At 45.5% G+C, this 24,669-nt stretch overlaps 1 protein-coding gene across 1 annotated transcript; it reads left to right on the top strand.

Annotated features, from left to right (window-relative positions):
* The first annotated feature begins 8,631 nt into the window (after positions 1-8,631).
* On the top strand, positions 8,632-20,807 carry ptchd1 (patched domain containing 1). Its single transcript, XM_040127266.1, has 5 exons — positions 8,632-8,979; positions 11,409-12,123; positions 17,572-17,990; positions 18,150-18,278; positions 19,155-20,807. Exons 1-5 carry the CDS (start codon positions 8,632-8,634, stop codon positions 20,253-20,255), a joined length of 2,712 nt encoding a protein of 903 aa, XP_039983200.1. The 3' UTR covers positions 20,256-20,807.
* The last annotated feature ends 3,862 nt before the right edge of the window (positions 20,808-24,669 follow it).

Below are 24,669 nucleotides of genomic sequence, written 5' to 3' on the forward strand. Positions count from 1 at the left end.
GTGCGTGTGTGTGTGTGTGTGGGGGGGATTAAGAGAGAAAAAGGGAGGGTGTAAGTGAGATGGATGATAATGAGAAGAGATCTTTTACTAGATGTGTAAGCAACGTCATGCATCAAGACCCCTGACAGCCATACTTACTTACACTGACATTCATTATCATTATTTAAGGCCTGGTTATAACATTTAAAACGGCAAAATTTCCGATTTTTTTTTTTTTCACATCTGTTTAAAACACACGGGAATAATCCAAGTAACTTATCAAAATTTAAATAGAAAATAAAAAATAAATACAATCATTATTTTCTTTTCAAAATTAGATGGAATAGTAAAGTAAAGGACAGAGTACACAGTAAAAACAATAGGCGTGGGGATATACTGTGTGTGTACTGCCATCTGTTCACATATCTTGGGGCCTTTTTAAGTGTACGTTTTCAGAGAGATTTGTGGGAAAGTCTCCTGAAAACACTTGGCAAAATCTTTTACATTCATTTATATGGAATTTTGCTGTCATCACAAACGTCAAGTTGAACTTTGACCTGTGGATCTGCACCATTGCCCCGTGGGATGGAGCTATTGTAGCTTGTCGTGCATGATGCGTGTCTTTGAAGATTATTGATATACATATTGTTAGATAGACAGAGCACGTTATCAATCGCAAAGGACAACTGTAGCCATTACTACGCTAAATGTGAAATCAGTGTAACATTACAGACTTGTTTCCACTGTTGTTGATGTTTAAAGATTCCCTCCAGATATGATATAAGAAATATAGAAAATACTCAACTTCTTTTTACAATTCGTTTCTGAGATGGTTTTTCCGCAAAAAAAAGTTTAGAGTATTGTGAGTAAGTTATGAGTAGATTTAGGCAACATCGGTTCAGCAGTTAATAATGAGCTACTGCCCTCACCTCATCGAATTGTGGGGGGGGGTGGATCTACGGTAGTGGCCAGTGTAAAAGTGACACCTGAGGTGATTAAACCACTGATTTGTCACCTGGATCCGGTCCCTGTTAAACACAGCCCCACCAGTCTGCACACATTAGTAAATCAAGTCCCGGGGGGGGGGGGGCATAGATAGGTCGCAGGAATTGGCAAACCCACCTCACGATTGCCAACATGTCCAGCCGACAAAGCGCAGCACTGTCATTCGTCTGGCGTCGTGTTTTGGCCACGTAACGAATGTAATTCCAGTGCTGCTTTTGGTCTCCGCCAACTCCTGGGGGGGAGGGGGCATTTGCCTCTTCAGCGGCTAAAAGCCAGGACACTCCTTAGATCTGAGGGGAACTGCAGAGTTGGGTGATAATTCTCTTCACTACAAGCGATCGCTTTCACATTGCACAAGGATTTTAATCCACTGTTACTATGCTATAAAAATACCGATTAGTGCAACGGTCATATCTTGACCTTCGCGGAATAGACACAGCCTGTGGGTTGACATGTGGATTTTACTGATGTGTTCGAGGGGTTGAGGAAACTCCACTTTTCCATTGCTTTCCCAATGTTTGTGCAATATTTCCCTCCCCATTATTACTTCTGACTTTGGTTTCCTGTTTGCCTTCTGTGCTGAATTACCCTGTTTTGTCGATGCCTTGTGTTTGCGGGGGTTTCGCGTGTACTTTGGACCTTGGGAGGTGCAATTGCGAGCTAAATTACAAAACACAGGGTTTGCTCTATTCGATGCTGTTATAAGCCCTGTCTCCCTTTTATCAAACATTTGTCCCGATGAGAGTGAGTTTACCGGGCGAAAGCTTGGCTTTATTATTAGATACTAGGAATTGGATCTAAGTGTGCGGAGGCCTCTCTTGTCCGTGTTTGACTCAACCTGCTCTCTGGGGGTAAAGGTCCAGAAATGATTTTTCCCCTATGGGAGAAAAACCCACCCAACCCACACGAACACGCACACAAACTACAATCTCCATCCCGCAGGTTCAGACTGACACTGCCCAGCCCTGCAGTTCTGCTTCTGTCCAACAGAGGGCAGGGGAACATGCCTTCAAGCCCTTTTTTTGGAGGTGGCGTACAGATTGCAGATGGGCCCAGTGATCACACAGATTAAATTTAGCTCTCTGAAAGGTAACAGTGGCTCTTCTCAGATATCACACCCTGGCTTTTTAGCAAACCTGGTTTTCCTCAGCCGCTGCTGGAGTCGTCGGCCCCTCTCCCAGTTTTTCTTTGTCAACCTTGTGGCTGCCTCGCTCTTAATCTTTTTTTTTTTTTTTTTTTTCTGGCAGAGTTTTTTTTCAGGAGCAGAGTGGGCACGCTCTTTATCTGCATCTGTCTTCTCCGTTTCTGGGCTGTAACTGTAATCAAATCTTGCTACTCGAAGAGGCCATGAAGACGACTTCTCTATATTTCTCTGCCTGTGCCCCGCCCAGTGACTCCCCCCCCCCCCCACTTACAGCATCCTGCCTGGCCTCAGGAGCTAATGTCCACATGACATTTGGAAATGATGAATGCTGCTGACCACCGGGAAGATGTAGAAAATAGATACACAGAAATAGCAGGGAGGAAAATAAAGATAGATGGATAAAATGATAAGATAGAAGGAGATGGAGATTCAGATGGTGGAAATGGTGACACTGAGGCCAGTTGAAATGAGAAATGACAGTGTTTTGCAAAAAAAACCATCCATTTAGCTCCAATCTGGTAGTCGAGAACATTTGTTCTTTAACTGAAAGTTTCATGTTCAGTCAGTGTTTTTTTTGTTTTTTTTTAAAATCCTGAACCGAGCCTACTCCACACCACATCCGAATCCTTTGTGGAGTGTAAAAAAATCCTCGAATCGGGACGGTTTTCCTGCTTTTGAACCGACTCAGCCGCTGTAACACCTCCGCTTGGCAGATTGCCCTCATTTGAATCAGGGGAGCTGCCGAACAGGGCCTGAACTAAGCGCTGCTGTGGCAGTTTAGACTCGTTATAAATCTCAGTGGATTATCATTTTTTTTCCATGTTTGGAACATAACTTGTAGGAGAGATGTTTCGACGAAATGAAGCCAAGGTTTTTCCGCAGCTTTCACCCAAGAAGAAGGTGGATCTGCCGGATCCCAGTCCAGCAACCGTATCTGTTCAGCGTAACTGCGGATAGATGGGTAAATAAATAATACAGAAGGAGGGAAATAGAAATGAAAGGACAGACTCTTTATTAATGGATGGCCTCCACCAAAACAGATGGACTGGGGGATGGGAGGGGTGGAAGAAGAAGGAGGGTGGGCGGGTTCGGAGGCGTATGAATGCAGAGAGAGGAGCCTTATTCATGAATACCTGCCCTTGACCAACTCTGCGTCCATACATCTCTCTTTGATGCACAGATGGACAACCCTGAGGTCAAATGAAGTGCGCGGCCTGTCGACAGTAAAAAGCGTGAGAGGTGCTCTCCTTTGTGCTGCCTATACTACTTCCCCCATCTGCACTTCTTGTGTTGCCTGTGTGTGTGTGTGTGTCGGAGTGTATAAGGCTATTTGTTGGGCCGCAGTTTTTTCAAAACCCCCCGGAGGATTTTTTTTCCCCCCTCCCCTCGTTTCTGTAAGTGCAGAAAATATCCCGGCAAAAATGGGCACGCTTTCAAAGGGCTCCATTCATTTTCTCCACCTTCCGCACACACGAACACACACACACACACTATTCTGATTTCTATAAATCATTTAGCAAGACTAATTAGTACTTTTGTTATCAGAAACTGCCCCGAGCCTCCTATATCTCTGCAGTCTTTCATTTTCTATTCTGTTCTTCCTTCCTCCCCGAGGAGACACTTACTCATTCATTCCTTCACTGCTCGTCTCTCTCTGAACTGGTAATGGGGATTAAAGGCTAATTGAGTCTTAATTGAATAGTGAATTAGAACATGCATAAGCACATGCGCGCCGATGTTGTTTCCTCGTTTTGTCTTTTTCTTTCGGTTTTTCTCAAACTTTTTCGCGGAAACGTCGGTCACGGGCGTGTTGTTTTTCCCCGGCAGGCCGATTCACCCGCGGTCGCATGTTGGCACGCCGGTGGAGCAGTCGAGGGTTGAGCGTGTTGCTTAAGACCTTCTCGACAGCAGTTACCATGAGAAACTGTGCTCCCATTAAAAGGGAAAAAAAAAAAAAAAAAAAGACCCCATAGGCCGTTTGTGGAAGCAGCTTGTTATGTCTTTATAATTACATTCGGTTTAGCGGTCCTGCGAGAGAGCATCAGTCTTTTCAGCAAATGCCCCAAAAATGAAATGTTTACATTTCCAGTGACAGCGCCCTCTAGTGGCCGTAGTGACTTGACGGGAGCAAAGGGGGAGGTGACGTGACCGATACGCTCCCACGGGTCACATCAGAGGGTAGAAACAGACGCCGAAAATGCTCATTTAGGTTGGAGGACTTGTTACATTATGAGCATTTCTTGCCTCCTTGCCATTTTTAGAAATGTTTAGTCCTTGAATTTGATGTTGATGTGGACATTATAGGAATAAGTCAGGCAGCTTGACAATTTTTTGCCATTTTAATATCGCGGATGTTTCTGTTTTTGTGATTCTGTTTTTAGATATAAAGCAGCATATGCTGTCAGTATTTTTTTTTTTTTTATTTGGGCAATATTTTGCCATTTTACTTTAGTTAACAGTTTATTTTTCCTTTGTTTTTGCATCAGTAGTAAGGCCTGATGTCCAGGACTTCTCTGTCTGCTGCTAAAAAGACAACCTTGTCTCCTGAAAATGACATTTATATACAACTAATCTCCAACAACAAATAAATTTTGAAGGAAACTAAATTGCGGCTGGATTGCGTTTTAAAATAATGAGCATGTTGCTCTTAATTTACGCAAATTGGTTGTTGCAAAAATGTTGATACTGACAATATGTATTTTTTCCGCCAAATTATCAGATATTGCAGTTCGATATCCACATGTAGTGACTGCAGCATTATTAAACTTTTTTTAAGGTAATGTTTAGATTCTCGCAGCACTCGGGTATGGCCCGGGGAAAGATCCTGGTCTGGTTTAATACAGAAAAAAATCCAAAGTGACTGACAGACATAATGTGTTTGTTCACATTTAACCACAACCACCATCAGTCGCTAACCTTAACCGAAGCGCTTTTGTTGCCTAAACCTAACCACAGGAGGATTGCAGGAGTCTGTACTCAAACCCTGGTCTCTCTGTTCATCCCTTCATAATGGAAAGTAACATAATGGAGCATAATCCAGCCAGTGACTATGTTTGCCACCACAACCTAACTGGGGAAACAATTTTGTGACATTTAAATGTAATTTCTTTGGGGACAGGGTTGTAAAAAACATTACATTTAACCTGCAACAGCCCACAACATTGACATATCATCGCCTTTTAAGTTGATATGGCGAAGTTGTTAGCAAAAAGTTTCATAATCACTCTCTTTTAGCTCTGTTTTTGGTCTCTACCAGCTCCTGGGACCAATATCTGTCTCTTTAGCTGCTAAATGCTCCACTTTGTTCACCAGCTGGTCTCTGCGTGTGTCTGTGTGCTGTTTGGTGCTGCGCAGGTAGTATACAGTGGGTTTTTAGAGCCTTCTCTCTGAAAACGGCTGCCAGCTGCGGCCGAAAAACGACGCTGTGAGAGCAGCGAGAGTGAACCGGAGCAGTGAAGGTGCAGGCTGGACGGCTAAAAAAAAAAAAAAAATGAGCTGGAAGAGGAGCCACAGCTGCAGGTGATCATTCTTTGTAGGTTCATATAAGTGACCCCTTTTTTCAGGAAGAGAAGCAACGTGTGGACGTCTTGCTGCCGAACAGGATAGTTAAATCATGTTTGCTAACTAAATGAATCATAACGGCTAAAAATCAATGCATTATAAGGATGGATGTGTGTACTAAACTGACAGAAATGTCAGTCATGCTCGGAACATTTAAGTCTATTACTGCATCGTAACTGTACAACAGAAATCGATGAAAATTTCATTGATTTTTTTTTTTTAAATTCATCACGCTATAAAAAGAAATGGGAAAATTCTAACAGTAAGAAAAGGCATTTAATGTTTTTTCTATGCATGTGAATGGCGTGTTCGTCCTCACAGGCAAGTGAACAAAGAAATATAATTTAGATACGCAAGAACTTGAAAAGTGTTGTATTTAACCACTGAAGTAACATGTTACCTTAAGATTTTATCATGTAAGACACATACCACCCAAATCCCTTTACTTGTAAAACACATATTCCTTTTTTTATTTTTTTATGAATCTGAACATACTGTCATAGAGAGGGAGTTAAAAAAAAGTTTTGTGTGTGTGTGTGTGTTCGGATGTTTTCAATCCAAACTGCCTTGATCGATGATACCTGGGCAGAGGTAGGAGACATTAGTGGTTCCCATGCGGGAACACATCAGAGACTGTTTGGCTATTTTGATTTCATGGGTTCTTATTACAAAGACACACACACACACACACACACACACACACACACACACACACAGACGGACAGGAGGAGAGTTGTGATCTCGGCCCGTCAGCACTCACTATTATCTCCACTCCCTCTGTGTCTCTCTTTTTTTGCTTTTAATGCCACCCTATCAGACACCTCCACACCGTAAGCAGATTGAGAGTCAGCAGGTGTGTGTGTGTGTGTGTGTGTATGTTTGTGTGCGTGCGTGGGGTGTGGGTGTGTGGTGGGTGTGGGTGTGGGGTGTGGTGTGTGGTGTGTGTGTGTGTGTGTGTGTGTGTGTGTGTGTGTGTGTGTGTGTGGGTGTGTGGTGTGGGTGCACTGCTGTGTATGTGTGTGCGTTTTGGGGGATGGGTGGCATCACCATCGCCATGGGAACCAGGGGCTGTGTAAAAAAAAAAGGAAAAAAAAGTGATTTGTCTGGTTTCCGTGGCAACGGGCTACACAACAGCAAACCTGGGAGATGCTCCGCGCATCTGCGACTAGGACGTTCAATGCCGTATGAGCAAAATCAGGAAGCCCCCCCCCCCCATGTTTGTCATTGATAAACAATGACTAAACAAATAGCAAACTGTCCATAAAAGACTTTGGTGTCGTTGTAAGCAGGTGTAAAGAAACCTTTAAGCGTTTATTGACTTTATTTACGGGTCCGTTATTTCCTCACAACCTCCTGCAAAGTTTCCCGGACGGCACCACGTCGTTCGTCACGGCTTCCGTCGCCGACTCTTCGGGGTTGAACCCCCGCTCCGTTTCAAACTCGGGCTACTATCTCGTGACTCGTCCGTTTTGCGGTTCGGAGACTCTAGCCCGGGTCGTGCGCGACCGTCTGTGGGCAGGCGCGCTCGCCGTCCTCCGAACCAAAGTCCACGCCAGTTAACTGGAGCCCCGTTGCGTGCCCCCCCCAGGAGACCCACTAGGATTTATGGCCCCATCAAATAAAGCATTGCCGTTATTATCATTCGGTATCTATTTAACTCAGATCTGCTTATATTTTGATCTGTTATTGACCTTTTTTTTTTTTACATTTTTATGTATTGATTATAAATGATAAAGTAGCCCAAAGTGTAGTTATAATAGGCCGATAAATAATATTGAGAGGATCCGAGGAAATGGTCAACATTGTGGTCACAATCAAACGTTTTAATTTTGTTAAATTCATCGGAATGTTGTAAAATCTCCGGGTGTCACACGCGGAAACGCTGCCAATCAGTCGGTATGAAATGACTGTTTCTCTGCATTGTAGCAGCGAAGAGAGACGAGAGGCGGGGCGGAGAAAGAGGGGGCTTACAGCGGGTCCCGAGGGCGGTGCGAGAGAGCAAGTAAAGGGGAGGGAGGGGAGGGGGGACGGTCCCCGGTTTGAAAGCCGGTAATTGGTGACGTGCCTTCGCCGCTGGAAGTGCAGCCCGCTGGCGGATGAAAACGGGGGCTCCGCCAAACCAGCGCGGCGATGAGGAGAGGTGAGGTCGGGCGACGGGAAGCCTTCTGCCGCAGAGGAAAGCCGGATTAGGCCGACCTGACGTAGCGCTCCGCCGGCGACCGCGTCACCGATCCCGCAGGTCCCGCCTGAAGCGACCGACCACCCGGCAGGCTGCGAGCTGACTGGGCGATGTAGGGCGGAGCTCGACGCGCGGACGGCCGGTCCAGGACAACATCTCGGTCTGAATGCGTCTCAGATGATCTCCGTCGTCACCGGGTCGGTCCCCCCTCGTTCCCCTCTCTAGGTACGTACCGCCTCCAGTTTCGTGCAAGCCGCCGTGGGTCATCTCTGCAACCTGTCCGAGTGCACAAGCACAACTACTGGAACCACTGAGGGAGGAGGGGGGGCTAAACAAGTCTAATTACGAGCCCACTTTGGCTCTATGCGATTTTTCTGTTGCGCACAGAGCCGTGCAGCTTGCGGGAGGCACTGCACGCAGCAGGGTAGTGGCTATTAGATGTGAAGCCGGCTGTCGGTGTGCTTTCTAACCGCAGAGCAGAGAAATGCTGGCTCATTTAGCCGCTTTCTGTCCTTTGTGCTATTCCAGCGGATGAGAGAACCCCGGGGAAAGGGGCGCCCCTGCGACCGGAGGAGGGCTGGATTCTCCCCGGCCGGTGACCTCCTGCTCCGGGGACAAATCCTCCCACCACCCGGCGTCGCCTCTGCTCCCCCGGACTGAGAGCGACGGAGCCCACCGATGCGTCCGGCAGCCCCTGATGCTCGGCAGTGCTCCGGGGCTTTCCGGTCGGTGGGAGAGGCTCGAGCCGCGGCCGCGCGCTAGGATGCTGCGCCAGGTGTTGCACGCGGGCCTGAGGCACTCCTTCCACGCGCTGGGCCGGTTCGTGGCGAGCCACCCGGTGTTCTTCGCCTCGGCGCCCGTGCTCCTCTCCATCCTGCTCGGGGCCAGCTTCAGCCGGTACCGCGTGGAGGAGGACGTGGAGAGCCTGCTCGCGCCCAAGCACAGCCTGGCCAAGATAGAGGGCAACCTCGTGGAGAGCCTCTTCCCGGTGAACCGCTCCAAGCACGCGCTCTACTCCGACCTGCAGACGCCCGGCCGATACGGGCGCGTGATCGTCACCACCCGAAAGGGGAGCGTGCTGGACCCGGTTCACCTGGACACCATACTAAAGGTAACCACGCGCTCACACACTCATTTTAAACACGTTTCCAAAGTATTTTCTGTTACGTCAGCGGGCCCTGGAAAACAAACCAAAAAAAAAAAGAAGTGGAATAAATAAAAAAGTGCTGTTAAGTAACATCATGAATAAAAAATATAGTTGGTACAAATGAAATAATGAAAATTATTCACGTAGAGCCGGACAAATGCTTAAACTGATGGACAACACATTTAACCATTTTAATTGGCTCTCCTGTATATTTTGAGAGGTCATTTTTGCATTCAAGAACTCACAGGGCACACACACACACACACACGCACCCACACACACACGCACCCACACACACACTTAATCAATGATTTAAGGACTCTAAGGTTGAGGATCTCGTGCCAACACAACATGACACTGGCAGAATATTTGCCAGTTCAGAGTTTGTGCCCTTTAATTCGCACGAATACACCACGAAATGAAGCTGCAAGCGCATCTGCGGGATCCAGCTTTTAAAAAACCCCCCCCACAAAAACCAAAACCAAAACAAACCCAGTCCCGGGAACAAACACGCACGGAGGTGAAGGTAAGTATCTGCAGGCTGTCTTCCTCCTCATTCTCAGTGATTGATAGTCATTACGCAGAGAAAGACCAGCAGGGCCCTGTTTCAAATAACCCCCGACAACCTTTATGGTTATGAAGTGGAGCATTTTAATTACAGCTGCGGCTCGGAGGGCCCCCCCCCCCCAAAGTCTCCTCGTTGTTGATAGTCCTAAACGGATTTCTGAGTATCAGCCCGACGCCCCGGGAGAAATTTGCCACAAGATCTCACGAACTCACGAGGCCGTGATCAAGGGGTTTTGCTGACTAATAGGCCCCCCCGAGGCGCCGGGCTCCATTGTGGCGACCCGGAGACCGGGCCGAGGGTTAGGGCGTTGCATCCTTCGCTGCCGGAGAGAGAAACGGGCTGGACAGTGCTGTGAAGGCGAAACAATCCCGCTGCTACATAATCTCACACTGTCACATCCGCGAGGTTCCAGATTCTGTCATTTTCCTCTTTATTTTTTTTTCCCCCTGTCTCCAATTCTCACTCTTATTTCCACTCGAAATAAGAGTGAGAATTGTGAGTCACACCCACTGTGGTATACCGGTTTATTTAAGCCTCTGTCAGGGAAGAAATTGGCAAGTCCCCCCCCCCCCTTAAAACCCATGTCTAAGTAGCTTTAAGGTTGTTAAAATCCTATAATTACACTCTGACTATAGCACATATTGTTGCTTCAGCTCTCTACCAAAGCGATGCGATGAGACACGAGGCTCCATTTTCTTATAGCTGACCCAGTTCGTCGAAATGAATGCCCTCTATGTGCACTGCGCACAATTTCAGAGACGGCTCCCCAAAGCGCAGCCTTGTATATTTGGTTGTTTTTTTTTTGATTTTTTTTTTTGTGGAAACTTTTTTGAGGGTTTGATCGAAGTTCGCGTTCGCAGCACGAGCCCGTACTGGCTGGTCCAGTCGGGGGGTTTTAAAGCACGTGATGGGGAAAAAAAACAACAACCTGTGACCCACAAATGAAACAGTTTTAAAACAGGGATTCACGCTTTGGACAAAAGCTCACGGCAAAGACTTTTATCTTTTATCAATAATGTCAGTAGTAAAACAGGCCTGTGTTTTCAATTATGACCATCTGACAAATGCAGTGGTCCTAATAGATTTAGTTGTGTATCTGAATTCAGTCACATGTGTGAGTATACCTGCAATTGATGTGGTCAAAAAAAAATGACTGATTGGGCCTTTAAAGGTAATGTAAGTGGTGGAAGGGAACTCAGCTCAGGAATTTTAATGCCCCACCGGGAAACCGCCAACAATAACAATGACAAATTGGAAAATTTTGGCAGTAAACTTACTACAACTAATCTCAGGATAGGGTGGTGCAAGGAAGTAGGTTTTCAAAAACAAAACCATTTTGGACAGACCCTCCTGCGCACACGCGCACACACACACACACACACAATCACAATCACAAACACACCCCCACCCTCTCTGTAGTCAATGCAGCACTCTGAGGAGGGAGACAGCTCTGCCCATGTTCGCTGTGGCAGTGACTGGCATCAGGCCTGTTGCCTAGTAACCAGCGCTGTGCTGGATGCTGGCACTGTTGTCCTCTCGCCATACAAAACGGAGGTGGATCCAGAGACCGCCATTGTTATGCTGTCAAGTAAGACACACACACACACACACATTCCCCCGCCACACATCCTTCCCTCTTATTGACACAAACAGCTACAAAGTCAAAGTACACAAAGTAGGCGAATGAGCCGCTCACACTCTTGAGTTTTGCTTTGCTGCACGGAGAGAAACTTTGATGGAACTTTATCCAGGCAGAATTGGGCCACTGCACGCTAACACAATAAACCTCTCTTTCGTTTGCGTTTGTTTTTTTTTCTGCACACAGCTCCACAGGCGCATCTACCAGATGCAGGTGACGGTCCCGGCCACAGGCTTCAACAGCTTCAACTACTCCTTCTCTTACCTCTGCCTCCCCGACGACAAGAATGTCTGCATCATCGATGATATTATTCGCGCCATGGAGGAGATCCAATCGGCTCGCACCTCCAACCGCTCTGTCCCAGTCCTGCGGTACCCGATCACGCAGCTGGCAGACGGGCGGCAGGCGTACATTGGACACCAGCTGGGCGGGGTGCAAGGATGGGGCCCCAGCGGGGCGGTGCGAGTTCTGGGGACGGGACCCAGGGGTGAAGGTGTACGTTCTGCCCGGGCATTGCAGCTCACCTACTACCTCCAAGCCCGCGGCGGCCTGATGGACCGGGTGGCCAGCCAGTGGGAAAAGGCCTTCTGCGCAGAGTTGCAGCACTTTGCAGCGTTGCACCCGAAGCTGGGGCTCTACCCTACCACTTCCTCTTCTCTGAGGACAGACTTCCAGTTTTCTTCGGTGCTGGCACGACGCCCCCTGTTGGCCAGCTTGGGGGTGTGCGGTGTGCTGGCCGTCCTCTGCTGCTCTATGAGGGACTGTGTGAGGTCCAAACCCTGGTTGGGACTGCTGGCTTTGCTGTCAGTCACACTGTCAGGCCTCACCGCTGCAGGGATACTCAACCTGACTGGGGCCACCTACAACTCTACATACCTGGGCATCCCCTTCGTCATGCTTGGTAGGTTCAAAACTTATATTTCTGATGATAAAACAAAAAAATACATAAGATCTTTTTTACCTTTTATATCTTTATAATTCTGTATGTCCATGTATTTATTCTCCGTTTGGCTTTTCATTCAAGTTTAGGACAGTTTTTCAAGTTATGGTTGTTGAACACAGCAAATTCTTAACAACAATGATACATAAAAGCACAGGAAAACCAAAAAAAAAGAGAAGCTAACACATGGCAGGTGGGAGCCCCAGTGAACATTGCCGTTGTTTCTAACTCACAGACTGCCTGTGTTCACCGTCTGCTCTTTCAGTACCTGTGAAGTTTCAAAGTGGGTAGGTCGTCAAAATGACTGAAAAGTGGTGGGGCATGAACTTGGATTACGGAGGGGTAGGGTGACGCCACTAACAACAGATTTTCTGACTGGGGGCAAAAAGTCATACTAAAGGTTTTGAAAAAGTAAGCCGTTAAGTTAGAGTTCTTGAACTGGAGTCTGGAGCAAATCGAGAGCAGAAGGTTCCACCCTGTTTTACATCTCAACAAGTCCTCCACGTTTAACGACACGATGCGCTGTTTGTCGTCGCTTTCCGGACGAAGCCATATAAAGGTTTTATGATTTGATGCCCCTGTTTGCAGGACAACACGGTTTTTGGATGTCCTCCAAAACTGTTAAAAAAATCACTGTTACAAAAAATGATCTGACACCGTTTCAGTTCAGTTACGGGTTTGGTTAGGCCCGGGAATTCAACTGTAGATTTGTGGACTTCACAGGTGTTTACAAGGGCTGTCCAAATCCACCATTCATCAAGTCCGCTGACTAGAGCTGCAACGATTAATCAATTAGTTGATCAACAGAAAATTAAAATTGCACATTTTTGCTCGCTCAAGCATCTCAAATGCGAGAATTTGATGCTTTTTGAACTGAATATTTCTGGGCTTTGGACTGTTCATCAGACTATGGTGGACTGAGGGAAATTATTTTTCACAATTTTCAGATTTTATACACCAAGCAATTATTTGGTTAATTGAGAAAAATAACCAGCAGATTAATCGCTAATGAAAACAATCCTTAGCTGCGGTCCTACCACTTCAGATATATAATAGCATGTCTGACTGATGTCCACGAGGGCAAAGGCAGTGAAGAAGACGACTTCTAGCAGGTAAACATGAATGTAAACAATGTAGGATTTAAAATATTTTTAAAAACAGGCTGCAAATGTTTAATGAGGAAGGTATTGCGTTAACTGTTTGTTAAACCTCAAGGATACGTAGAGTGAGTTTTGGTGAGAAACACTCAATGTAAACGGACACTTTGTTTGCAAAGAAAATCCACAGGGCACCTTTAAAGAAGAAATTTAAACACATAAAAACTGCATTTACACAGACATACTCTTACGTTGGTGATGAACTTGAGGAAAATATATATTGTTTTCCAAATGTATTCATATGGCTTTAGGAAATATTGTTGTCGCCGAGCAATATCACACAACAATCTGCTAACCACCATTTATTTATGTTTTTCATTTCCCCCCATAATTCTATGTACGATAGTGAAAAATGTACCAGCAGTGTTTGAGTATTCATGTGGGTTTTGCTCAAAACTAAGTTAAGTTAGTAAGTTGGTTTATTTATTTGGACAGAAATAAGATTAAGGAAAGGGATAAAGAGCAGACGGAAGAAGTTGGTATGGAGTAAATGAAAAACAAACAAAATGAAAATGCGTACTGTATGTGTGAAAGGCCTACAGGCAGTTTATCCCGAGTGCATAAATAGTAACTACTGTAGGATGTGCTGTACATAACCACCAATGCACACATGTCATCTATACCATAATTACTCTGTAATGTGGAGGAGGGAAGGCTGCTGTTCGGCTCAAAATAACTGCAGGGAGAACAGAGGAGGAATAGGGAATAGAGACAGAGAGGGGGCTCCGATGAAATATCACTCCAAATGGAGGCTGAGATAAGGATGCTCTCAGCAGAAAATAAAGTTATGCTGTAGTTAGAAGGAAGACAGGCCGGCAGGGAGGGAGGGAGGGAGGATTTTTCAGGATACCACTGGGCAAACAGAAAAAAGGTGGGAGGAAGCGTGAGGAGAGAGAGAGAGGAAAAAAAAGAATGTTATGCTATACTACAGTGGAGGATAGGATTAAGACTAGGGAACAAATCTGTACAATTAATGTTTTAGAAATGTGGAGAGGTGGCAGCTCTTCGCATCTCTCTCTTTCGAATCGGGCATAAGAAATGTTTTAACGTAGGACTTGTTAACTCGCAAAGCTGGTAGAAAACACAAATAGATGTTGATGGGGGAGAGAGTAAACAATAGCCAAATACAGTAGCTCATATAGACGGGGTGTGTGTTTGTGTACAAGGGAGGGTAAATTGATGATGCAAAGGTTTCTCAGTTTTGGGACAAAATCTTAATGTATTTTATTGTCTGTGAATGAATTTGCTTACCACAGCGTCCATTTTCAAAACTTTTAAATTGATGGAGATCGAAGATTTTCTCTGTCTTTTCTAGGGCTGGACACTGAACCACAAAACTTTTCGATTACCAACAAAAATGTGTCAGTATAAGCAGATGAATCGATTGGTCGGCTGACAGAAAGACAAACGTGGTGAATAAAAGGCTAGCCATTCTCGGGTTCTAGCTTCTCAAATGAAAGGATTTGCTGCTTTTCTTGGTCATATTTAATAGTAAAGTGAATATCTTTGGGTTTGGAGATTTTAACGCAAGACATCTGAAGACATGTCCTTGGGCTCTGCACAGTTGGGAATTTGCAATTCATTGGCCAAACGATTAATCAATTAGTCAAAAAAAAAAAAAAAATCGCAGATTAATCGACAATGAAAATAATCGTCATCTGCAGCCCTAATTGATACTGGATTTGAAAAAGTGTCACAAAATACTCAGCCGTAGTGTTTGCATGTCTTCATGTTTGTGTGTGTGAATCTGAAAAACAGCCACTCTAGCCATAAACAAAAGCATTTTATGACACAACAGTGATATCTAAGTTATGAAATGGTTTTGGCAAAAGCTACAGCCTTAGTTCCTGGGTATATTCTCATGTATTAGTCTCTGAATGTGTGTGTGTGTGTGTGTGTGTGTGTGTGTGTGTGTGTGTTTGTGTCCATGAGTGCACATTAAGCTATCTCAAGCTGGTAAATATCAAAATCCTCGGGCAAGTGCTGTCCTCAGACTCTGTTTTCACTTTCACGTTCCCTCTCTTCAACAATAATCTCCCCATCCCCCTTTCCCTGGCATTCACTGTCAAATTGCACCTCTTTCAAATACACACACAACCAACCACACACACACACACACACACACACACACACACACACACACACACACACACACACACACACACACACACACACACACACACAAAAGATCTGCAGACTTTTGCAGTTGCGCCCATGCCTAGAGTGTCGGTACGTTATTCCTCTGCTAAGGTGTTAATGGTTCGCCATGGTGAGGTCACTGGAGGGGGGGGGGGGTTACCTGTGTCACTGGTGACTCACAGGTGCCATGGCAACCACTGAAGAGCTAACCAATAAAAACCTGCGTGTATATAAACTTGTTATGCTTGCACATGAGACTGGACATGCACAGGTACATAAATGCAGCATATACCGACACATCTAGTGCAAATGGACATTGATGTTTATTAGTGAATCAAATCTTACCTGCTTTAAAGCTATAAATCTATTTAGGGAGGAGGCTTTATCTTTATATTGTTTTTGGATTATTCCTCAGTTGTACTATTTTCAAAATATTTAGTTTTAATGATGTAATTTCCTATGGAGAACTGGGTAAAAGTTGTAATCTCATGCTACTGCTGCTGCAGTGGTCCAGTTTCACAACGGGAGTTGTTAAAGTCACAAGGAGAGTGCACTTCCAGGGTGCCTTGCGTTTGTCATTTCACGTGTTTCCAGTTCAAAGAGGCGTGAGGTGTGACATTATGTAGAGAGGACTGTTTAAAAGCAGACAGGCTGAGTTACTACACTTCCTTCTCAAAATGAATAAACTGAAGCCAAGCAGGTTGTAATCAAAGCTTACTAGAAAAAAGGAAACTGGTTGGTTGGAATTCAGCTGGTTTTTATGTAAAATGGGGTTTTTAACTTTTTTTCTAATTAGTCACACAAAACCAATACATGAGTTTTGTGTCCGTGTGCTGTTGGAGGGAATGTTAAACATTGAGGTTAGCGTAGCATAGCTAAACTTATGGATGTCTGTGGGATCAAGTACGCGGCTACTCTCTACGGTAGGGGCGTATACCGTTAAACCTCTTTGAAGATGGAGCGCTGCTCTAACAAAACTTTCAGTTACAATTTAAAGCCGCATTAATTGATTTTATTTATTTATTTATTTTTGGCTACTTGGAGGCAGTGCAACAAGCTGTAAGCACAACACTGACATATTATCACCTCATAAAATTTTTATAGTGAAAATTATAAGCATTGTGTGTCTCCGTATGCATCCAGTAGACGCAGAGCAAGATTAGCAATCATTTGGAGTAGGGTTTCTGTCCACCTGATGAAGGTAAGTCCAAAATTCACTCTCCTTTTAGCTCTGTTTTGGTTTCCACCAACTCCCAAGGGAAATGTTGTTAGACATTTTATTTAATCAGGCAGTCTCATTGAGAATGAGATCTCTCTTTCAACAGATGGTGCAACCAATGGTGCATATAGTGTATCTGAGATTAATTCTGCCGAGATTAGTGTGTAAATATGGGATATCTAAACAAACGTAGTTATTGTATTGTGTACTGTAGTTACACGATTTAAATGAGAGAAGAGATGTGAGGTAGTTTGACTACTTTTTACTTTATCAGTAGAATTTTATTGATAAATATCGTGAGACGATTATTTCTACTAAAGACATTTCTAGCTCCACGTTGTTCACCGACTAGTTGCTAACTTTGCCTGTCTGCTGTTTGTGCAAGTAGTGTTGAGATTTTTTTTTTGGAGCTTTTTTGCTGAAAACAGCTTCCAGCTGCAGCTGCACACAGAGTTAATCAGAGTGGTTAGAGTGAACCAAACACTAAAATTGCGGGGTGTAAGACCTAAACAGTGAGCTGGGAGAAACTAAAATGCACCTTAGCACTGATGGCACTGATGGAAACTACAGAGTTGTAATTCTCTCCGGGTTTATCTCTACCAGTGACCCTATTTAACTTAATGGGCCAGTATACTCCATCCAAAGTGCTTGTTGGGTAGCTTCGGAAACCCACGTCTTTCCAGCGTCCGATTAGGGGGGGTCTGTGTCTGACCATCTCTATAACATTCATTTGACCAGCTCTTAATATAAAAATATCAATTAGTGGAGCATTAAGTATATATACATATAAAGTGCGACATAAAAGAAACATAAAAAGTCATCCTTTAGTAATTAGTCTGGGTTAACAGGTATTATAGCACAATTCCCCTAAAATCTATCTCTGTTTCCCATCAGGTCATGGGCTCTTCGGCTCCTTCGAGATGCTGTCGTCGTGGAGGCGAACCCGAGAGGACCAGCATGTGAAGGAGCGCGTGGCGAGCGTCTTTGAGGATGTCATGCTGCGTTTCTCTGGATCCACCATGCTCCACCTGATGACCCTGGGCCTGGCCGCCTCGCCGCTTACCAACATGGAGGCCGTCCGTCTCTTCTGCCGCACGGCCGCCTTAGCCGTCACCATCAGCTACGTTTACATGCTGTCCTTCTACAGTTCCTGTCTGGTGTTCACAGGATACTTGGAGAACGGATACAGACATGGCTGCTTCTGCCGAAGAGTCCCGAAACCAGACCAGCTGGACTCGAAACCGGCCTGGTACAGGTGTTTAATGTACACCCGTTACCAGGACGAGACTCAAACGACCAACCCACCACATGGGGTTGGACACAGTCATGCTCACGCACACCCACATACTGCAAACAACCCTAATTCACATGGGCACGGTCATGTGGCTAACTCCACACACACACATCCACACCCACATCCACATCCACACCCACACGCACACTCCACGGCCAGCATGGACCCTCATCCTCAGGACTCTCACCTTTTGCTGGGCTGTGTGAGGCGTTGCTACGGAGACTGGATCACTAACACTTATGTCAAACCCTTTGTGGTTCTGCTGTACCTGGTTTACATCTCCTTTGGATTGATGGGCTTCCTACAGGTGAGGCCCACACCACTACAACACAACAAACAATAAAACCAACACGAATAAAACAATAAAACCAACACGAATACAACAAATATAATTCAAATGTTCACACATCAGAGGCTCCAATTAAGCTAGTCTAGGCTGCCCGTAAACAAGTGGATACTGGTGTCATTTAGATATGTTCGCATATGTGTTTCTTTTATACTTGTACGGCTTGGGCGTACATCCACTAGGAAGCACTGTCACATTTAGCAAACCACAATAGAAAGACAATGCAGAAAAAAATCAGTAAACAGAAATCAGTTCCACCCCGGTGACATTGTAAACAAAGCACTACGTCCGTGAAACAAACAATTTGGAGAATTTGGAGTTGTCAGGGTAAATGGATGTCACAATGAAAAGATTTGAAGAAAATGTAAAATGTAAACCCAAATGCTGAAAGAAAAAAAAATGCAGAAAACCTTCTGACAAGATAATGGGTCAGCCAGTCAGTTTGCTTGAAGACTAGTTCTCATTGTTGAGATCTTTTGCGTAATCCCGTTGACAAATAAACAAACAGACGGACGCGGGTGACGGCATAACCTCTTCGGCTGAGGTAACAATATATGTGTCATGGGACTCAGCTTCTTGCTACATCTGAACATCCACAAACCACCGAATGTCCGGTACATGCCATGGATCACTGTCAGTTCCCCCGGCCTTTACTTTTCGAAGATCTTTGTTTGTTTTCTTCCCGGCGCCCATATTTCTGTATAGCAGCTATAGCGAATGCACAGCCTCTGTATGATTCAACTGTCAGAGACACAATCACTCTCACAAACACTCTAACACAACATGCTCAGACACATACTGTTTAATCTGAAAGAAAATACTTCCTGTTGTCAACAGGTGACCCAGGGTTCTGACCCCAGTGCGCTGGTTGCCATGGATACAACAACAGTAATGTACACCCGTGCCCAGCAGAGATACTTCAGCTCATACTCCCCTGTCATTGGATTTTATATCTATGAAAGCGCCCCCTACTGGAATGCCTCAGTGCAGCGGGACCTGCTGGAATACGCCAAAGGGTTCCAGAGGATCAGCTGGCTGGAAGCCTACCTGAGCTACCTGTCAGACCGCAACCAGTCCACCAGCCAGCCGAGGGAAAACTTCACCCGCACACTCCGCCACTCCTTCCTCCGCGAGCCACAGTTTGCCCACTTTGCAGACGACATCATATTCGCAGAGCGGGGTCAGGGCGAGGAGCCTGACGTGGCCGCGTCACGGATCTTCCTGGTGGCCAAGACGACGGAGAACAAACGCGAGGAGATGTCAGTGCTGCTGGACACGCTGCGACGCCTGTCGCTGACCTCGCGTGTTCGCTTCCTAATCTTCAACCCCTCCTTCGTCTACCTGGACCGCTACGCAGCGGCGGTGAGCTCCCCCCTCAGACACTCACTGCTGGCGGTGCTCTTCCTGTTGGGTCTGTCCTCCCTGGCCGTCGTGGAGCCACTGGTCTCCGTGTGGCTGGGCCTTACTCTGCTCTCCGTGCAGTTCGGGGTGCTGGGCTTCATGACCTTATGGGGTGTGGAGCTGGACTGCATGTCTGTGTTGTGTCTGATCTCAGCTTTGGGGCACTCGGCAGACTGCAGCGGCCCCCTCCTCTGTGGCTTTGCCTCAGGTCGGGGTGAAAGCAGGACTCGCTGGGTGAGAGTGGCGTTGGAGAGACACGGCGTTCCCTCTCTACAGACGCTCATCTGCTACAGCGCTGCCCTGGTGCCTGTTGGTTCTGTACGCTCCAACCTCACACGCACACTGTTTCGCTGCCTCACCCTCACGGCTGGCTGCTCGGCCTTGCATACGCTGGCGTTCCTGCCCACCCTCCTCACCTTCCTGCCCCCCTCCAAGAGCCGGGGCCACCGGCCTGGAGGAGAGGGGCAGAGACAGGAGGTGGAGTGTGTTGAAATGAACGACAGCACCCGAGTGGTCGACCAGATCACCACTGTCTGAGCATGGGTCGATGTTGTGTTTTCGGCCCCCTGGTTGCACTGGTGACTGCCGGTGGGGAACTGGTTAATTGTAGTGTGAGCAGCCGCTGTGCATGCTGCAGACAAGAATGCTGAGCTTTGTGAAGAGAGGAAAAAAAGGAGATAAAGATAGGAAAAAGAATAGAGGCAGATGGTCAAGAGAAAACAGATTCAAACAAGAAAAGGAGAGTAGGAGGCTATCAACGACAAGGAGAGAGAGAGAGATGGGTTTCCAGTGCAGTGTGTCCATAGTTAGCTGCTTGTTGCTAGTGCTGTGTGGCATGTGAATGAGGTTTTTGCTAGAATAGCCAAACAGGAGGTGAGGATCAGCTGAGGTCAGGCCTAGATATGAGGTTATCACAGAGGAAGTGCCACACTTTTCATGCCCCCAAAACTAGCTTTAGATCCAGTCACATTGTTTGGCTACCGCTATCTGTCCACCATATCAAGTTGCAAAATTACAGCTACAATGACATGAGGCAACCATCTGTATAACTCAAGTATTTCTACTTTGTGCTGGACAAATGCTGGACAAATAAAGTCAAATGAAGGAAACATGGTCTTACGTGGTTTTAGCTCTGATGCAAGTCGTACTATTTTTGAAACGTTAGTAGAGCAACTGCTCATATTTTTAGATGGAAAGGTTCACTTCTGTCTTAAGTGTTCTGCTCAAAAAATGGCCATATCTCTTTTCAGAAACAGTGTCCCAGTTACTCTGTATTATCCACACAACACAGTGTCAACAGTTTTCAATGGGACTACCCTCTACAGAAAAATATAGTCCCAGAAAACTCCTGACAGTGAGTTCTAGACCCCCTTTACTAATTACTCATAATGCTTAAACTATAATGCTTCAAAATTCCGTGTGAGTCTTAAAGCTTAAAGCTCTGCCCTCTCAGTTAAGGCATATGTAAGAATATAAGATTTGGGCATCATGACCGATTGGACCACGTTGGACCAGGCCTGTTCCAGTCTGGGTCAGACGTTGTTGACAGTCGGCGGATGATATTGCATAGTGTGTGAATAATCTAATCTAACCTTAAATCTTCAGATCCAGTGGCTGCCAGTCGTTCTCGTAAAGAGAAGAACATGTTTGATATATGCAACTCGCATCGGCGACCGATTACCCCGCTTTTAGTGTAGCCCGAGGGAGACCTACCAGTAAATAAATGAAAGAGGAAGATTGACGAACCCGCCGATTCCCTATGTAGGCTATACAGTCCGCCTTGCCCACACCTCTCCATCCAGGATCTCACCCAAACTCTGCGCCGACCTGGCTTGATTGCTCTCAGCCTGGCCAGAGCCAAACAGGTAACAACCCTTTTGGCCCTAACCTGATCTCGGACCAGAAGCCAATCAAGGTTCTATTCAGTAGAAATGTAAAATAAAAACATAGTCTAGTGCTAGTGCTATATAGGCCCATCCATCATTATTTAAAAAAAAATTGCAAATCTATGCACCAAAGTTCAACATGATGCTTTGGTTTTTTTTAAAATCTGGATGTGGATACAGATACAAGTTTTATTCTTTGTGTATGTTTGATCACTCTGAGCTATAAGTGATATATTTTCCCCAAGTGCTGAAAGCATTATTCTGTAACAACAGTTTGACAACCGAAAACCAGTGAAAGTACTGTCCTCTTTCAACCCTTCTGTGATTGTCACCTCTGAAGCGAAGGAGCGTGTTGCCTCTTATTCCTGAACTCATCTCTGTGGTTGAAGGCCCGTGTGTGGGAGCGCTTGCTATTGTTAACCCATGTGCCATCTCTGACAACTCTCCCGAATGAAAGTATTGTCCAGGCTCTATGCAGGTGTCACAACCATCCACCAGCTTCCCGCCCATGAGCAGTGCCAATTGTGTCTTTGAGTCTATTTGTGGTCGTTTTTATGTCTCATAGTTGTCTATTGATTGACTTTCCAAGAAGAAATGTCCCCTTCCAACAGAGCCTCTGGCCCAGGGGCTCCCTGAACCCGTGGGCCCTTGGGCCATTTCCCAGTAGGTCCATCCACTAGAGTAGACTAATGTAGGAACTGTGGACTTTCACATCAGATGTAAAATAAAAAATAAAAATAAAAATCAGCTGCAATTGACGCTTATATACAATAAATCTCAAAATGATTTGGGTCTTAGTGAAAGATTGATAATTAAACAATCAACACGATTATGCATTTAAGTTTGTTAGCATTTTTTTTTTTTTACATGCATTATTTCTAGTTGCACATTTAGCTCATTTTGTATTGTCAAGACTTAAGTTATGTTATCCTTAAATTGCATCAATATAATTTCCTGTCTTTTCTGTGCTTCTGCTCCCAGGGACATTTGCCCTCATCCATGTAAAAAATGTTCCTCTTCCTTGGGCTTTTATGGCAGTCGTCGTCCTTCATGTTGCATTACTGTCCTTTTCTTTAGTCCTCGTCAGTGTCCTGTTTCTCTTTTTGTTTAAATCGTCTGTAGCTGATATTACAACGAGCCGTTTATTGAGCCTTTATGGCGTTTCACTCTCCTGATTGCTTGAGTTTTCATGTTGAATAATTAGCTGTCAACTGGTCTGCACGGGGACCGCACATTCATGCTTTCCACTCCCTCAGACACATGGGCAGAAGTCTAGGCATGTGTGTTTTTGAGCAAAAAAAAAAAAGGAAAAAGAAAAAAAGAGTTAGGACCGGTTTAATGTAGCTCAAGAAAAAATAGAAGAGACCGAGGAGCTTCAAAGTGGGCTGAGATGTGCTCACACACGCTCGCACACACACACACACACACACACACACACACACACACACACACCGACAGTTACCTCGCCCAAAAGTGCTGTGTCACTGAGGAAGAGCGGTAACGTGCTGCCGCGCTGCTGTGCTCCTCTGATCTGATACTGTCTTGTTATCCCTCAGTAAAAATTAACAAAGGCTGACACTTGAGCCGCGGTAGGGAAAAAAAAGAAAAAAAAAGAAAAGACAAAATTGCTGTAGCCTTTATTGCCCCCTTTCGGCAACAGACGCGCAACTACTTAATTATCTGGTTGCCTTCTCACCACACACACACACACACACACACACACACACACACACACACACACACACACACACACACACACACACACACACACACACACACACACACACACACAGACAGTAGAGGAAAGTAAAGACAGACTATGATTTGAAGAGCCGCGTCGCCCTGAGGCTGCTCTTGGCTTTGTTTGGTTTCATTTAACGTCTGACGTCAGATGCCATTCCTCAAAATTCACAGCCCTGCCATCTTTGTCTGCGTGTGTGTGTGTTTGTGTGCGTGTGTGTGTGAGTAAGTCACAGACACATAGAGAGAGGCAGAAGAAGTTCGACCGGTTTGTCAGCCTGAATTCGACATTTCATACTTTACCGTGTCATTTTTGCCTGTTTTTGCAATTCGCTGCTCATCTCGCATACTTTTTCACACAAAGACACTCACGCATGCACACACACACACACACACACACACACACACACACACACACACACACACACACACACACACACACACACACACACACACATCAGAAAAAGGCTAATACTCTGTCCAGGAACTGTCTGGCCCTGCATCCTGTAATACCAGCTGCTGCCCTCCAGTCATACTGAGATTTAAAAACCCAGAGATGGAGATAAATAGATAGTTAGCGAGATTCAGATACATTCATCGCTGTCCAACTTTGTTTATTATCTTTATTTGTCTTCCCTCCTCCCACTCCTCCGTGGGGGTGTGTCATTATTTGGTCTACCGTCTCCCGCAGGCTGAAATCGCATTGCACGAAATTCTGAGTCCCTGCACGCACCTCGACGCGCTGCAGACAATGCTCTTGTGTAAGAGACAGGTGGATACAAGCGCAACAACAGAGAGCAACTGAGGACAGAGACGCAGAGAGAAAAAGGGGGGGGGGGGAAACCAGCACACGGGAAGGCAAGAGAAGAAAGCAGAGACTGAGACAAGTTGAGAAGGACACTTCAACGGTGGCAATTTTGGATACCTGAAAAGGCCGGTGGACGAGAAACCAGGACCGATGGAGAGACGTGTGCAATGTGTGACCAGGGTGAAGATGACAAGTCCTCCTCCATAGGACTCATACATATATACATTCACGCACATAAGCATAAATAGACTCTTCAGATGCTTTTGAAAAGTATTAGGTAAGCAATTTAAAGACTTCTTTTAAACTGGTCGTACTTACTCAAAATACCATTCCAATAACTCACTCGGTTCGGTCACCCGGTGGCAGAAAAGAACTTGATAAAGATCTTAATATTTCTTCTGTACCATGGGCCATATAAAAGGTTGTGGATGAGGGATACAGAGAGCTTTGATACTAACTTAAAAATAGAGGATCAGGAAAGGAAAAAGAGGCTCAGGAGCCATTCTAGAAACGTCTC

This window comes from Xiphias gladius, chromosome 5, assembly GCF_016859285.1.
Source record: "Xiphias gladius isolate SHS-SW01 ecotype Sanya breed wild chromosome 5, ASM1685928v1, whole genome shotgun sequence".
Classification (NCBI taxonomy): domain Eukaryota; kingdom Metazoa; phylum Chordata; class Actinopteri; order Istiophoriformes; family Xiphiidae; genus Xiphias; species Xiphias gladius.